Raw genomic sequence first — 17334 nt, 5'->3', positions numbered from 1 at the left:
CTTCAATATCAGTGACCCAACAACTACAAAGCAATCTGTTCCAAAGCATACTATTCTCTATTTAACTAAGCTTTAATAATTGTACATGTATAGTGCCACGAATTTGTCGAATATATAATTCCTCTCTGCTGTGCTGTAGCACTAAGTAATGGAGTACTATTGTGATCTCCAGGAGGCAGTCCCAGGATAAAAATTAATGTTTAGCTCATCTATATTAATTTTGTTTGATGATCTCTTTCCCTATAATTATAACTTAGTAATGAGATTATAGTATGTAACATGCTGTATTATGACTTTAAAAGAAGCACAATTTTAAAATGTTACAAGGATGAGAATAAAAATGATCTACATCTATATACCAGTTGTTCTTCTACCATACAGCTGTGTTCTGCAATACGACTATAACTCTATAATGATTATAATGATAATACTATAGCTTCAGTTCACAGTTTCTCTTAGACGAGCGTTACCAAACGACTTATGGTCCTGCTGCAGAGACGATCAGGGTCATTAGGCCGAATAACTAACCCTCCCTGGAATTCTGCTTGGATCACATTATCGAATGTTACTGGGCTCGTACCTGAGTGTGGAAGGGAAGAAGTTCATGTGGAGGGTATATACTAATACAGGAATTTGTCTAAAGACAAAAAGAGAGCTGTCAAAAAAATGAGCGCAGGCACTAAAAATCTATGAACACATGGGTCAAAATTTGGTGTGACATTACACTGTACATGTCACTGTACATGTCATGTACAATCTTTATTGTACGTCTTAGTCTTAAGGCTAAAAGATTACAATTTTTACTCCAAAGTACTCGGCTTAATTTAGCGAGGATCTAACACGCTTGTATCACAACGCTTAACTGTATATAATACATTGAGTATATATCAGGGCATATGTAGCTTACAAGGATCCACCACTTGTGAGCCGAGGATGCAGATACTTGAAGCCAAGTTGGCTAGCCCAGTGATCGTGAACTCCACGGTTACACTGTTGCCGCTGATAACCACCCCTTCGTTGATGAGATGAGCGGAACACTGTGCAATCGCCCCTGTGTGTGTGTGTGTGTGTGTGTGCATGTGTGTGTGGCATGCGTGCATGTAACTTTAACTACACAATTGACCATACCTGAACGAACACCTCTGATTAGTGATCCTGTCTGGCTGTTTGCAGACATAGCCGTGATGGTAATGTATCGAGCAGTAACTCTGTTCACTGGAGAGAAGACAAAACTACCAGAGAATCCATCCATAGCGAGATCACCTGTAGGAAAGATGGTCATGCGTTGATTTTATTCAAAGATATTTTGGGAGGTCATCAATAGTGTTAACATTCTAGGGACAGTGCTAAATGGTCTCAAAAGTTACATACAAGTGGCCGGTCTCAATCTTTAGGGAGGTTTATAGTGACATTGTGTGTGGGACAGTAAACTGAGAGGTGCGAACATACATGATCTACTGATTGGATTGGGACCATTGATAGCACAGACAGCTGATTCCAGGGGATTGTTTGAAACAAAGGAGACTCTAATATCGCTGCCATCGACATCAGGAGTGTTATTATTAAACTGCAGCTCTAGGGTGGGTGGGCCTGTAGAGGGGGGGGGGGTGGTTAGTCTGGGTACAACATGCAGGACACATTCTGGTGAATGCATAAAGGAAGTGCAATAATTATATTTCTTATAAGTACATGGTGTACTGCCCCCTCCCTCCATTGGATAGAACCCTTGACATACCTGGGAGAATGAACATCAGCACATCGGATTCTTGCTGCTCAAAGATATCGACAGCTGATACCGTAAGGGTGTACGCAACATCACCCAAGAGAGGCGGTGCATCGATGGTGTTGACTACATCCAGCTGGCCACCTGTAGAGAAGAATCGTATATATAAGAATTGTCAATCAATATAATTATTCCCTATACCAATTCAACACACAAACGATTGTATATATAATATATAGGATTACTGGAAGTTTAGAGGATGATAATATAATATATAGCAAGTATAATCTGTTACTGTTATTCAGCAGTTAGACTCATGAATTATATACCCATGCTAGCCTTGATCCCAGGCCGAGTTTTCGCTTTTATAACGGTTAGCCAAACAATTATGCTATGGAGACTTTGGGGCTCATTAACGTACCTTGCTGTATTATGGAAGGTGGCCTGTTTATAGGGCTACCATGCACCCATGCAATAGACACTATGCTCCTAATAGTCTCCTAATGATAGCTACGTTACTAATTAAATTTGTATTTGGCAGCACATAAACCTTCTTGCTATCACGTTTCACTGCATATACGTATAATGCATGCCACCTTTTTATTACAACCACTGTCAGTCTGCCGAAGGGTGACCACTATATAGACAGTACGTGTTTTATGTACGTTATGTCTGTTATTAAATTGGAAGTATTTCACTCACAATCGACTGTGAAGGAGCCGAGACTTGAGGCTGCCTCACATAGTAGAGGTTTCGATAAACTGTTGTCAGCTGTGCACATTAATCTATACAAGAACGGGTTGAACTCCACCTCCACACAGGCAAGTCCTGGAGAAACAGTAAAATGATGTGTATAATTATACACACGCACACATAATTATACATAATAATTATAATACGTATACATGTGTATATATACTATAAGCTACGTAAATAGAATGCTCACATATGTAGCTGTCTAAAACAGCCATATAGAATAGGTATATAGGCTCGATTCTTTTTCTGATATACATGCATGCATGGCTATAATAATTATATATAATTGTACGTATAAATATATCAGCCAGAAAAATACATGCAGGCAGAGAGAAAAATACATATATACAGCTAGGTGTACATGCATGTGCTATCATGTGCATGCATGCATGAGTACTGTATAACTATACGTCACTAATAGAACTTTCGGAGATAATTATGCATAATATTATACTGATTGTATACAGATATATAGGGCATGCCAATGTAAATCATTATGATCAGATAGCTATAACCAGTTATACAGCAAAACACTTATGTTATAATTATGAGATGCATTATCGTATTTTAGTGTTAAAATGACAGTAATTTTATGTCATTTCTACATGAAATTTCAAAAGATGCGTTTCATTTAACATGTTTTAAAGTGCATGTGCCCATGCAGAATTATCTAAGTGGTAGACAGTGCATAATTTTATAGGTGCCAACTGTCCCGGGAGTTGTCCTGGATTTGGATACTCTGTCCTGTGTCCCGTCTAGAAAGTGCTATGGGATATGCCCAAAATTAACAGAAAGTCGTCAATCTTTTAGATATAGTAGTAAGGGTTATAGTGAGACGGTTATTTTTTGTCTAGATGTGGTTAGTATAATTATATACAGACCAGCTGTATGACGTGGACATATAGTCCCTGGCAAAGTGTATATTTCACACACTATCTTATGTTACACATACCAAGTGGTGGAGGAATGAAGAAATTGAATATGAATTTGGCCATCTCGCCATCGCTGTCCGAAACGGTGATCAAGAGGGTGTGGTTACCTGCACCCAGTTGGCCTACAACTGGACTCTTCAGTGGTGCCGCAAGATCTGGGGGTATATATACGGTACACGTGATGATGTAATCAGAGGCCAATAAGATTGAAAGCAGGCTACACTAGATTATTACTCACCACACTCCGTGATATTATATGCTCCGTCGTCGAAGTTACAGATAGTGTTGACGATAGAGAACGGACCCACTGCCGTACAACTAAGGTCAGGTAGCACTGCAGGGCTGGTCTGGGAGGAGGTACAGTCCAGCATGATAGCTGTGGATGGGGAGGGGGGGAAAATCATGCATATAGTAGTTGAAATACGTACATTCATATATATGCATGTAAAAAGTAGCTATAATATTAAGATGTACACAAACAAGTATCTGGTAGAAATTGTGCTGTGTTTGTTAGACTTGAAACATTCTACGTGTATACGAAGAGCAAGTCTCGTTTACACGAGGCCAATCTATAAAAATAGACTAAGGTCGAATCTGGGTCTGAGTATAGCAGCAGTCTGAGAGTGAAAATTACCACAAATTGCATTTGTGCAACTGTGGGCTGGAAAATGTGTAAAACGCCTCTGCATTTGAGCTTTGTATTTACTCACAACTAACCCTTGCATGTCTGACTATAGGGTCAAAGGGCCCGTTTACACGAACCCAATCCAGATCGAAGGCCTCGTGTAAACGGGAATATAATTATATAGTTGCTCTTACGTCCACGTTCACATTCCGGATCCATTCCATCCCAGGTTCCATCCGCCTGGCAATTCCTGAACTCATTCCCAGCCAGTATGAAGAAGTTGTCACAACTGAAAATGAAGTTAGTGCAAAAAAGATGACCCAGTATTGAGAATGTAACAATAATAATTATTTCATTATCAATTTATAGTTGAACCCACTCGTAAACCTATACTGTAAAAAAAGTTACTCAATTAAGGCACCTACTGAAACTCTCCCATCACCACAAGTACACCCACCTGTAGTTAGCGATGGCCCCCGCCAGGTATCCAATTTTGAACATTCTACCCATGATATCCACATCACCGTTTCCAATGCTCAGGCTCGGGCACACAACTAGAGAGAAGAGAAGGCATTACATCATGATTCATTACATAATTATACAATTACCTATGTCACTTGATGATACACAGTGGCGTATAAGAACACAGGGCAGACAAACGTGCATGCACGCTGTGTACATACATACAGTCATGTGACTCTGGTATATACTGTACAGTTAATTGAATTTGCAATGGTCACATTATCCCAACTTATGTGCATGTAGACTGACTATATATATACTATTATTGTATGCATGTCATGACAATATTAAAGAGTAAGCTGGGAATTTCGTAAGCCCTCACCCACCACACACACCACCCATCAACTTATACCACATACTCCCACACATTGTAACAGTTTGTAAGCCCACCACCCACACACACACACACACTCACAGGGTACACTGAAGGAGAAGCTCGATTGAACCGCAATTCCGTCCGCATCAGTGAAGGTGATGACTAGTGTGTGGATTCCAGCATCAAAGTCAAGGAAGTTGATACTCAGAAGAGAGGCTGTATGATAATAATTATATAGAAAACCGAATAATTAATAAGCTGTATATAATAATAGTTCAGAATGCAGATAATATGAAGTGGAACAAGTGTGTCCTGTGTGACTGGCTATATATATACTCACTGCATTCCTCAACGCGAGCACTATTATCAAAGTCACATGATATGTTGACAATGACGGCAGGTCCCACAGTACTACAGTTGATAATCAGAGGCCCAGTGATGCTATCCATAGAGGACAGGCACGAGGCAGTGAAGGCTGGGTGGAGGAGGGGTTAATAAAAATATGTTTTAAGATATTGTACTGTGCTATAGTTCTACGCCATAGCATTCACTGGACTTGTCTATAAATGATGATGGTTGATAACTTAGTGGCTCTATGAAAAGTCTATCTTATTCCATTAAGTAATGTGCTTAATAAATGTTCTCTGTTTCGGAAGCTAAATGTACCTTTGATGCTCGATCAGTTTAGTGAGTACATTGTGTTATATGAATATACTGCTTACGTCCACGTTCACATTCCGGATCCTCTCCAGTCCAGGTTCCATTCTCTTGACAGGTTCGGTACGTATTCCCATTCAGTATGTAGAACTCGTCACAACTGCATGTAGCAACAGAAGTGTCAGTTTTTAGCTTAGGGATTTCACGATTAAACAAACTTGTACGCACCTGTAGTGGGCGGTGGTTCCAGGTGTCTGTTCTCCCATTACTGTGACTTCACCATTTTCAATGCTGAGTTCAGGACAGAAAACTATAGAGGGAGGTAGAGGGGCAGGTGGAGAGAGGATAGAAATTAAAGAAATGTACATTAGCGGAACAACCAGTTATATAGATATAGGAAACTCCTAGCTAGACTGAGTAACAAAGTGCTTAACATGCAGCAGCTTATAATTACCTACACTATATCAATGATATTTTAGCGAGCGTAAATATTTAGCAAATGAGGTGATTGAACTATTATTAGTTACGTATCAGGTGATTGTATTTTGAAGTAATTGGCGATTTTAATAATTATTACCCGCTCTATACGGTACGCCTCATTAGCACTAATAAGTATGTCACGAAGTGTGATTCATATCTGTACTTACTAGGAGCAATGTCGTCATCAATGATGGTTACGATTACCATGTCAACCAGTGTAAACACGTTAGCGTCCTTGACGTCCAACATGATTTTAAATGTTTCGTTTTGCTCATAATAATCATCATTCACGATATTCACGTCGAAACATTCTGTCTGGCCCTCCTCAGCATTAATGTTGATGGAGCCAACCTCCCGTAAGGTTTTGAAGTCATCACTTTCTGCAGTGGTGTGTGTGTGTGTGTGTGTGTGTGTGTGTGTGTGTGTGTGTGTGTGTGTGTGTGTGTGTGTGTGTGTGTGTGTGTGTGTGTGTGTGTGTGTGTGTGTGTGTGTGTGTGTGTGTGTGTGTGTGTGTGTGTGTGTGTGCGCGTGTGTGTGCATGTGTGTGTGTGTGTGTGCGCGTGTGTGTGCATGTGTGTGTGTGTGTGTGCGCGTGTGTGTGCATGTGTGTGTGTGTGTGTGCGTGTGTGTGTGTGTGTGTGGAGGCCAGGGAGAGAGGAGGATTAGAACGCAGAGCAAGCATGTATAAGTAAGAGGGTACCAATTTTGTACACTATGCACGCAGCCTCAAATAATGAATATTAAGCACACTATACGAATATATTCTGTATTGGTCTCAGCTCTCAGCACAGGGAAACGAAATAGCTTTCAAATTGAATAAGAACGCCAATCAACAATTTTACATTATTTATGTGCAGTTCTTCGATAATAATTATGCAGCACTTATATAGAAAGTACGAAACTGACATTGAAGCACCACCGGGATACATATGTGGCACTGCAGAAGTAAAAAGCCAAAATTAATATCAACCCGTTTTGTCCTATAGCTTTCTTGGAACATGTTTTATTGCACTCCAAGTGTGCTTGACCTCTCATAACCCCACTACCCAAACACCTCACATGATGCCTGCACTCACTATTGGCAGGAAAGGTGGCGTCAGAATGTTTCCTTGTGTTCACTCGTAGCACGAGGGGGCGTTGACAGCCTGACCCTTGGAGGAGCTCCACACACACATGCACCACACCCTCACTCTCGAGTACATACACCTCTGTTTCAGTGAAGCCGACATCTACAACTGCATAGTGGAGATTATGTGTTTAGAGTGTGAGCTATAAGCTATATAGTTCCTAGTATATACTCCATAGATTGAGGATACAAAACTACTATGATCAGACGCATGCATGTCATGTTGTTAATAACTCCAATATCTATAATAATTATGAACGTAACATTATACACATGCACAGCATTCACATGTAGTAGACTTACTATCATCGTCGACAACAATAACGTTGGCGGTACCGTATCCATCCACAATTGTCACCAAATCACTGTCTGATTCCAATACCAATTCCACGTTCATTTTTTCCATGTCGTTTAGTATGTCGTCACCAGGAAACATGATGGTCTCCGTTTGGGCAAACATGGCTCCAGCGTGCACGTCAAAAGAATACGATACGTAAAGCTCGATTTCTGGGGTGGGCAGAACAAAATCATCATGGTTACTGCGTGAGTGGGTCTCTATAATAGTTGAGCACACTGAACTAGATAGAGTGCGTGCATGAAACCCCACTTATAGTGCCACCCATTGAAGAAATTTAGCCATTAAAGGCCAGGTCTAAAATCAACAGTTTGCTAAACAACCCTTCAATAAATTAAAGACCATTATGCACTTTCTGTTTTCAGTATTGTTGTACCAGATGCCCCTACGTCATCAAAGGGGGTGCCCTTACACTAATTAACCTCATCAATGAGGCTACTATAATTAACCACTAAACTCACTCAAGATGTGGAAGCATCCAGACACTGTGATATTTTCATCGCTTGGGTTGTACACATTCATGGTGACGTCGAGTGACTCTCCCTCCAGTACGCTGTATCGGTCCGGGGCAAGGCTTAACTGAACACCTGTGTGTGTGTGTGTGCATGTGCATGTATGCATATGTGTGTGTGTGCATGTGCATGTATGCATATGTGTGTGTGTGCATGTGCATGTATGCATATGTGTGTGTGTGCATGTGCATGTATGCATATGTGTGTGTGTGCATGTGCATGTATGCATATGTGTGTGTGTGCATGTGCATGTATGCATATGTGTGTGTGTGTGCATGTGCATGTATGCATATGTGTGTGTGTGTGTGTGTGCATGTGTGCATGTGTGTATGTGTGTGTGTGATAGTGTGGGGTGACCTGTTAGCTACGGTAGAGGACATGCTTGCATGGAGAATCTATTAACAGGGCACGTAGAAATAAAAATATGCGAGATTTGCTAAAATGCTGCAAATGCGCTGCTAATCCATTGTTATTAACAGTAGTACTATATAATTATCGTACATACCAGGTATACAGATGTTGCCATCTCCAAAGAAGTCATCATAACAGTCACAACTGAAGCTGCCGACAGAGTTAGAACAGGTGGCATTGGGGTGACAGTTGTCCAGTCCGGCAGCACACTCGTCTGTGTCTGTATAGGAATGAATAGTGACAATTAGCTCGTAGAAATTGATGTGTCGATGTAGTGGCAAAACACAAATTTGCAGCATATTATGTGGGAAAACCGAAAAAAATATGTTTTGTTTAAAGGCGGTTATAATATCAAACACCACCGATCAGTGTGGGTACATCACTACATACATAATAATTATCATGAATTTGGAAATTTTCAGAAGAGCGATGATTGATTTCTAGAGAGAAAAAAGCGATGACACCTGCATGCAGTTACAATTATAATTATTACAACGAACCCAATGTTCATCCAATGCATATGAAATCCACATGCAATCACATTATAATCACAATCTACAATGTTCTCTCAGATAAGCGATTCTAATGGAGCTACTTCCATATTAGTAGCATCATTTGCAGTACACGTCAAAACGCCCATAGGAAACAAATTGTGAATATTTTGTCTGTTGTGTCGAAACAGTTAATTGCATCAGATTTTACAGAGAGATCATAGTAAAAGGACTGCATTTATGCAATAGCTATACAATGACTTATTACAACACACTAGAATAATAGGACACATGCATGCTCGATTTACAATAGTGCATAGCCACCAGTATTCGAGTGTGACGCATGAGTATAATTATTATGTGTGTGGTGTACCTTTACGACAATCAATGCAATACCGTACCATATCATGCAATCCCTACATAATTATTACAATAATTATCTGCTCAGTAAAGTCTCTATTATACTGCATACACAGTTAGTTTCAGAGAAACTAGACCCATTACGTGAGACCACACCCATGAAATTGTATACTCACTCACCCGTGCACACAGTTCCATCACCAGAGTAACCAGGGTCACACGCACAAGTAAAGCTACCTATTGTGTTAGTACACTCGGCATTGTCCTCGGCACAATTATCCAGATTCTCGTCACATTCATCAATATCTGAGATGGAAGGGGCAGGGCAGAGTATCATGAGGGGGTGGGTGGGCAAGTAAGAAATTAGGTAATCAATTTACGATAACTTTGTACATTCCTATGTGTATATAATAATTATGGATCCTTTATTGCTACTCAGTTGCTACTTCAAACAATTATTGTTGTGATACTAGGAGATGCATTGTAAGGTGAAGTTTAACTTGAATCTGAAGAGTTTCTCTAAAAAAGACGTTTAATGCTCTTCTAAAATTACATGACAAAAACACCTCCACCCAACTCACCTATACAAGCCACTCCATCACCACGGAAACCATCAGTACAAACACAAGTAAAATTTCCCATAGTGTCCGTACACAAAGCATTGTCATTGCAGTTGTCCATATTGAGAGTACACTCGTTCATATCTAGGGGAGGGGGTGACAAGAGAAGTATGAATAGCAGGGTAAGGAGGATTGAATAAAATAACTGTGACAGTGGGTAAAAAAGAGCAATCATTATCAATTTAATTGTTTGCAAGCTATAATTATAATTATCATGCCAGTGGCAGGCATAATGCAACAGCACTATATAATGTCAGTAAGTGCTGTATATACAAAACTGACTACTGTATAGCGGGTAATTTTCGTGGAGTAAAAATTCCATTCATTCACTGACAACTCAAAAACGGTGATTTTTGTGAGTAAAAATTAATGTTTGTTTGACGTCATTACCTGCACTGCATTGTATGCATTCCGGTAAGACATACGCCTACGTATTCGTGAGGAAAATGTTTGTAGGTCAGCTTGCCACGAAAACAACGAACCCACGAAAATTACATACTATACGGTATGGTAATTAAATACTTCACAAACACACACGTGCATACAGCCAATAAAACGAGATCCAAGCACTATAATTATAGTGACTCACTTGCGCAGGATACACCATCTCCACTGAAGCCAGTATTGCACACACACTCAAAACTACCCTCAACGTCTGTACACAGAGCATTGTCATTGCAGTTGTCCGTGTTGGTAGCACACTCATCGATATCTGAGAAAACTTATTCGTAAACTTTCAGCACATAAAAATTATAGCTAAATACATAAAACTGTCAGTTTTTGAGAGCATGCACATTGTACAAGAAACCGAATACCACTTTTGACTCTATACTAAATCTCATTCAAAACACGCATTTGACTCTCAGTTTATAGCTTATAATAACTATATGCGTAAGAGGTGGTTATTTTGTCTACAGACAAACATACAATTGCACAATAATTATGCAGCAAGCCTTAGCTACAGAATGATATCACTCCTGAGTCTCAAACTGCAAAGTAATAATATTACAATAATTACAGTTACTGTATTATGAACTACCACAGTGTGCCACAATCGTGTTGCCTGACGTATAAAAATGGATTCCTCGATCCTTGGAAAATCATAATTATAGCACAACCGCAAAAAGGTTGTATGTAAATGATTGGTCTGCATAATATACAATTAGTTCCGGAAAAACCCATTACATCAATTCACTTGCAATAGTTTTAAGATCCCATGAGTGGGTTCAATTCACTAGCAATAGTATTGTGTACTCACTCACCCATGCACACAGTTCCATCACCAGAGTAACCAGGGTCACATGCACAAGTAAAGCTGCCTATTGTGTTAGTACACTCGGCATTGTCCTCGGCACAATTATCCAGAATTTCGTCACATTCATCAATATCTGAGATTAAAGAGGCAGGGAAATTGAGGACGTTTACACTTACCTATGTGGTAGTCAATTTAAACAGTCCGACCATTAGCAACAGCTATAATTATATTATTAACACTTATTAATTCCCATATAATACTGTACATGCAGCTAGCGTATGGAACCTTAACTTTCTAGACATGCCTATCCTATAATCACCTGCCGATATACCTTCACCCACTCACCTGTACAGGTCACTCCATCACCACGGAAACCATCAACACAACCACAAATAAAACTTCCCATAGTGTCCGTACACAAAGCGTTGTCATTGCAGTTGTCCATATCGATAGCACACTCATTGATATCTAGGGGAGTGTGTGACAAGAAAGGTAAGAATAAATAGTATATGCAGTGTATAAGGAAGTATGAAATTACTCTAGCTGCTAGAGGCTTAGTGCGACAACACCATGCAGTGTCAGGAAGTGCTGTATATACCAAACTGACTTATATAATTAACATACACACACAGCAGCCAATAAACTGTATAATTGTATATACACATAATATTTGTTATTATCTTTTAATGATTATAGAGACTCACTTGCACAGGACACACCATCTCCACTGAAGCCAGTATTGCACACACACTCAAAACTACCCTCAACGTCTGTACACAGAGCATTCTCATTGCAGTTGTCCGTGTTGGTAGCACACTCATCGATATCTGAAAAGTAACCATAAACGTTTGCACAAGTTGATTTTGCAAAATCTCTCTGCTTTAATTTGTTTTTGGTTCCTAGCCATACCCAGATACACACCCAGATACTACAATCAACCAAGCCTAGTTGGCGACCTAGCGTTATTTTAGAGACAACGAGGCTATGCTTAGAGTAAGCCATTAATTTTGGTTCCAGATTCATTACGTGAACCCACACACATGACATTGTATATATCCCACAGTGCACTCACCGGTGCACACAGTTCCATCACCAGAGTAACCAGGGTCACACGCACAAGTAAAGCTGCCTATTGTGTTAGCACACTTGGCATTGTCCTCGGCACAATTATCCAGATTATCGTCACATTCATCAATATCTGAGATGAAAAGGGCGGGGCAGAGTGTCATGAGGGGACTGGTAATTGAGAAGTTAGGTTATAATTATATCTGTACATTCATTCGTGTAGCAATTTGGATCCTTTATTGAATGCAACAACTGTAAAACTCTTAAGTTGTCAAAATGTGGTGGATATACTTACCACCAGGTACCTGCGTGCATACGAGTGTTTTATTTCTAGCAGAGCGATAAAACAATAATATTATAGATAATCATATGTATGATGCCTGGAGATATTGTGTGCATATACATAATTATTACCGCACCTTGTGTTAATATTAGACCTCTACGTACAATTAGACACTAGTTGATAAGATCTACATGGGAAATACATGGGAAGTACATGGGAAAAGTGCCTCAGAGCAGGTATACTATGGGACTTAGTATACCTGCAAATTTACTTAGTATATATACCTAATATTCCGTTGTCAAGTAATTGTATTGTAGTGAAGCAGTTTGCGCATGCACACTAGTATCTAAATGAATTAGACACTATTTTGTCGGTGTCCATGTGATTTAGAAGCCCTCAGCCACTTTAGTACCCTCGCTATATGCTCGGGATACTAAATCAGTGCCTTTGGGCTTCATAGACATCTCCAAAACAGTGTCTAACTATTATTTAAACACTTCACTATAATTATGCCTACAACCGAGTAAAACGTGAACTACAGTCATGTAGTTGTAAATTCACCGTCTATATACTGCGCATTATACTCAGTTTTAAAGAAACACTCAGCACTCGTAAAGTGAAACCACATGCACGCATCTATTACACTCATGAAATTGTATATACTCACTCACCCATGCACTCAGTTCCATCACCAGAGTAACCAGGGTCACACGCACAAGTAAAGCTGCCTATTGTGTTAGTACACTCGGCATTGTCCTCCGCACAATTATCCAGATTATCGTCACATTCTTCAATATCTGAGATGGAATGGAAGGGGCGGGGCAGAGTATAGCAACTGTGATTACTATAATTATAGTATAGTATACTTTTTCTATGTACATTTTCTAGCTATACGTATGCATATCATGTGTGTAGACAAATAATTTCATCCATTTGGACCATTTTTAAGAGTTAGCTAATAAATTGGTTGTTTTGACTTCCATACTAGCGTGACTGAGAGAGAGTAAGGTGGACTTAACAACTATTATATAAACGTGCAATTAGATGTTATAGCTTCCATAAAACACATCCACCCACTCACCTACACAGGCCACTCCATCACCACGGAAACCATCAACACAAACACAAATAAAGCTTCCCATAGTGTCCGTACACAAAGCGTTGTCATGACAGTTGTGTAGTATGCTGAGAGCACACTCGTCGATATCTGGGGGAGGGGGGGATGACAAGAGAGGTAGGAATAAATAGCAATGTAACAAAGTACAAAATCACTGCTACTGTGGGGGATCAGGAGTAATTATTTGCAAGCTATAATTATGCCAATTAGCAAACTTATTGTAGCAACAGTTACCAATGTACGTATAATGTATATACTGTATACTGTAACAGTATTATAACAAAACTGACTTTATATAATTATAGTATTCACCCACACAGCCACTAAAACTGTAGAACATAGTATAATGACTCACTTGCACAGGACACGCCATCTCCATTGAAGCCAGTATTGCACATACACTCAAAACTACCCTCAACGTCTGTACACAGAGCATTGTCATTGCAGTTGTCCGTGTTGGTAGCACACTCGTCGATATCTGAGAAAGTAGCCGTAAACTTTTAGCACGTATTGATGCATTTGAGCATACTTATAGCAGCGTACATTGTGTTCACGCGATGCTCGATCACCATAATGATCGACTTTTGACCCCTGTCGAACACCTCTATATGCTCATCATTAAATATTGTGCACATAATTATTTGCATCTAATATCTGCATGGTAAACTAGGCCTAAAAGAGGCACTAATCTCTACATATACATACATGAAATGCCTGAGTGTTCTAATGTATTTGGCAGTCTAGCAGAGTGATAATGATACACTGTACCGCACTATGTGTTAATACTGCCAAAGCACAATCAAACCCTGGAGCAGTTCACCATCGGCCATTATGGAGTTCAGTGCAGTATAGTTTCAGTTGCCAACCAAGTAAATGTGCATGCATGCAGTTAGTTGTAACTTCTCAGTTTCTATCGAGCACATGCACAATTGGTTCCAGTGAAACCCCACCCAGTGAGACCATGCACACTTATGACACTCACCCATGCACACAGTTCCATCACCAGAGTAACCAGGGTCACACGCACAAGTAAAGCTGCCTATTGTGTTAGTACACTCGGCATTGTCCTCAGCACAATTATCCATATTTCCAGTACATTCGTCAATATCTGAGATGAAAGGGGCCAAGCAAGTAAAGAGTTAGGATTTATCCCAGTTTATTAGTGCAAATTTAGACCATTTTATTGAATGCAACAGTTACAATAATTTTAATAACACCGGTTGCTAAATTTCGAAACATTGACTTCCATGTATTATTATGAACTCTCCGATAAATGCCAAAACACATCCACCCACTCACCTGTACAGGTCACTCCATCACCAAGGAAACCATCGGCACAAACACAAGTAAAACTTCCCATAGTGTCAGTACAAAGAGCATTATCATCACAGTTGCCCATATTGATACCACACTCGTCGATATCTAGGGAAGGAGGTGACAAAAGAGGTACAACAAAAGTTTAAGGATCAACTACTGTGGGTGAAAAACAGAGATCATTTGGAGAGTAAAGTATGTGATGACAGTTATAAATTATAGCAGGCATAATGCAGCAACAGTGTACTAGTGTATAAGTAAGTGCTATAATTATAATTCACACACATGCATGCATGCATGCACGCACAGGCAATAAAACGAGATCTTAGCATATACTTTATATAGTGACTCACTTGCACAGGACACACCATCTCCACTGAAGCCAGTATTGCACACACACTCAAAACTACCAACAACGTCTGTACACAGAGCATTGTCATCGCAGTTGTCCGTGTTGGTAGCACACTCATCGATTTCTGAACGAATGAACCACACATAATCATGATGTGACGAGCACATTGTAATTTATAATACCATGCATGCACAATGCATAGTTTTCCTGAATGACTTTTGACCGTTTATATAATTGTCGAAGCTCATGCAGTGTCAGTGTGCCCAGAATTTTAAATGTGGTGGCTGTATTATTCAGCCTAAAAATAATATGTAAGTAATTAAACTATACCTGTATATAAGCCAAAAATGCATTTGCATGGTTATTATTGTACAGAGGTGCTTAGTACCAACCATGCACTACCATATGTAGCGGGTATATAATTTTCGGGGCAAAATATTCATGGTTGAGCAATATTTAGTAATTTCGTGGATAATATTTTCGTGGTTGTTGCTTGCAAGTAGGCAAGGTCGCTTCATTCGTGGGTAAAAATATTCGTTGTCAGACCTTTAACCATGAAAACTCCAAATATTTTTCCCCACACAAATTCCAGCTCTACGGTACCGACCAGTGTGAGCACATCCCTGCACGAGTGTTCTAATGCATGCATGCAGTGGCAGTTTCTAGCAGAGTGATCAACGATTTCTAATAAAAGACACGTATACATGTATATATATAGCCATAATGACAACAGAAACAGTGTACATACACCGTAGTTATTGGACTATACCGGTACGTGATTACTACTCCCAAAGCAATGGATAAAATAGGAATAAATTAATGTGTGTGCCTCTACGTAAACCCTGCATGGATGGACTTCGATTAAAACGTGAAACTATAAAACTACTTGTGACATGTAAGTCTCTACTGCGTACGCAATTGGTTTCGGAGAAGCCACACCTATTAAGTGCACATCATTAGATGGTCTATTCACTTACCCATGCACACAGTTCCATCACCAGAGTAACCAGGGTCACACGTACAAGTAAAGCTGCCTATTGTGTTAGTACACTCGGCATTGTCCTCAGCACAATTATCCAGATTTTCGTCACATTCATCAATATCTGAGATAAAAGGGGCGGAGCAGAGTATCATGTGGGGGTGTATAATTGAAGAATTACGTTATACTTTAATTATGTACATTCCTAGTTGTGTGTATATGTGTACAGTCCGACCATTGAATACAACAGCTGCAATAACGGTTGCTAAGTTCAAAACATTTATTGACTTCCATAATAATGGTACTGAAAGAGATGCAGCATAATTACATATGCGACCTTTTTACACAATATAAATACGAACTGTCTAAATGTTTTGCAATTATATATAGACAGTTCATTATCTTGCTCCCTTTAAAAATTAATTACCCACGGAAACACCTCTACCCACTCACCTGTACATGCCACTCCATTACCACGGAAACCATCAGTACAAACACAAGTAAAACTTCCCATAGTGTCCGTACACAAAGCATTGTTATTGCAGTTGTCCATATCGATAGCACACTCATTGATATCTAGGGGAGGGGTGACAAGAGAGGTAGGAATAAATAGCAGTGGATCACTGCTGTACGCTGGGTGAAATAGGAGGTAATTATAGCTTTATGATACTAGTTAAAGCATGCTATGACCATAAGTAAGTACTTATTTACAAGAGTTACACGCATGCATACAGCCAATAAAATGAGATCCTATTTTATAGTGACTCACTTGCACAGAATACACCATCTCCAACGAAGCCAGTATCGCACATGCAATTAAAACTACCCTCAACGTTTATACACACAGTATTGTCACCGCAGTTGTCCATGTTCGTAGCACACTCGTCGATATCTGAGGAAATTAACAGTAAAATGTTGGCACACATTTCACACTTCTTAATATTAACAACGTCGGTTTTGAGAGTACCCCAATATATCAGTATATACGTACCACAGTACGTGCACTATAATTATCGTATATGATTTTTCATAACCCAGTACGTACTATCGAAGCTCAAAATATGACATTTGGCACGTGTCTAC

The 17334-nt window shown here is 39.6% G+C and overlaps 1 protein-coding gene across 9 annotated transcripts in view; it reads right to left on the bottom strand.

Annotated features, from left to right (window-relative positions):
* Positions 1-265: 265 nt before the first annotated feature.
* Positions 266-17334, bottom strand: part of LOC135334155 (uncharacterized) — a 39243-nt gene continuing 22174 nt past the window's right edge. For 2 of the 9 annotated variants that reach the window (XM_064529232.1, XM_064529286.1), the window contains 35 exons: positions 17021-17143; positions 16705-16827; positions 16250-16375; positions 15274-15396; positions 14906-15028; positions 14589-14714; positions 13962-14084; positions 13571-13696; positions 13161-13286; positions 12214-12339; positions 11846-11968; positions 11487-11609; positions 11149-11274; positions 10476-10598; positions 9848-9970; positions 9447-9572; positions 8510-8635; positions 7954-8079; positions 7441-7644; positions 7088-7246; positions 6179-6391; positions 5760-5841; positions 5597-5691; positions 5215-5349; positions 4974-5090; positions 4494-4590; positions 4231-4325; positions 3650-3787; positions 3432-3566; positions 2426-2551; positions 1736-1867; positions 1450-1590; positions 1129-1263; positions 908-1051; positions 266-580 (listed from right to left, as the gene is read on the bottom strand). In XM_064529232.1, coding sequence (XP_064385302.1) covers positions 456-580; positions 908-1051; positions 1129-1263; positions 1450-1590; positions 1736-1867; positions 2426-2551; positions 3432-3566; positions 3650-3787; positions 4231-4325; positions 4494-4590; positions 4974-5090; positions 5215-5349; positions 5597-5691; positions 5760-5841; positions 6179-6391; positions 7088-7246; positions 7441-7644; positions 7954-8079; positions 8510-8635; positions 9447-9572; positions 9848-9970; positions 10476-10598; positions 11149-11274; positions 11487-11609; positions 11846-11968; positions 12214-12339; positions 13161-13286; positions 13571-13696; positions 13962-14084; positions 14589-14714; positions 14906-15028; positions 15274-15396; positions 16250-16375; positions 16705-16827; positions 17021-17143 — 4514 coding nt within the window. In that variant the 3' untranslated portion in view covers positions 266-455. The remainder of the gene's footprint in view (positions 581-907; positions 1052-1128; positions 1264-1449; positions 1591-1735; positions 1868-2425; positions 2552-3431; positions 3567-3649; positions 3788-4230; positions 4326-4493; positions 4591-4973; positions 5091-5214; positions 5350-5596; positions 5692-5759; positions 5842-6178; positions 6392-7087; positions 7247-7440; positions 7645-7953; positions 8080-8509; positions 8636-9446; positions 9573-9847; positions 9971-10475; positions 10599-11148; positions 11275-11486; positions 11610-11845; positions 11969-12213; positions 12340-13160; positions 13287-13570; positions 13697-13961; positions 14085-14588; positions 14715-14905; positions 15029-15273; positions 15397-16249; positions 16376-16704; positions 16828-17020; positions 17144-17334) is intronic. The other 7 variants (XM_064529240.1, XM_064529250.1, XM_064529262.1 and 4 more) reach the window with 7 other exon arrangements.

This window comes from Halichondria panicea, chromosome 1 (assembly GCF_963675165.1).
Source record: "Halichondria panicea chromosome 1, odHalPani1.1, whole genome shotgun sequence".
Classification (NCBI taxonomy): domain Eukaryota; kingdom Metazoa; phylum Porifera; class Demospongiae; order Suberitida; family Halichondriidae; genus Halichondria; species Halichondria panicea.
Note: the sequence above shows the minus strand (reverse complement) of the source record. Positions and strands in the feature narration are given on the sequence as shown.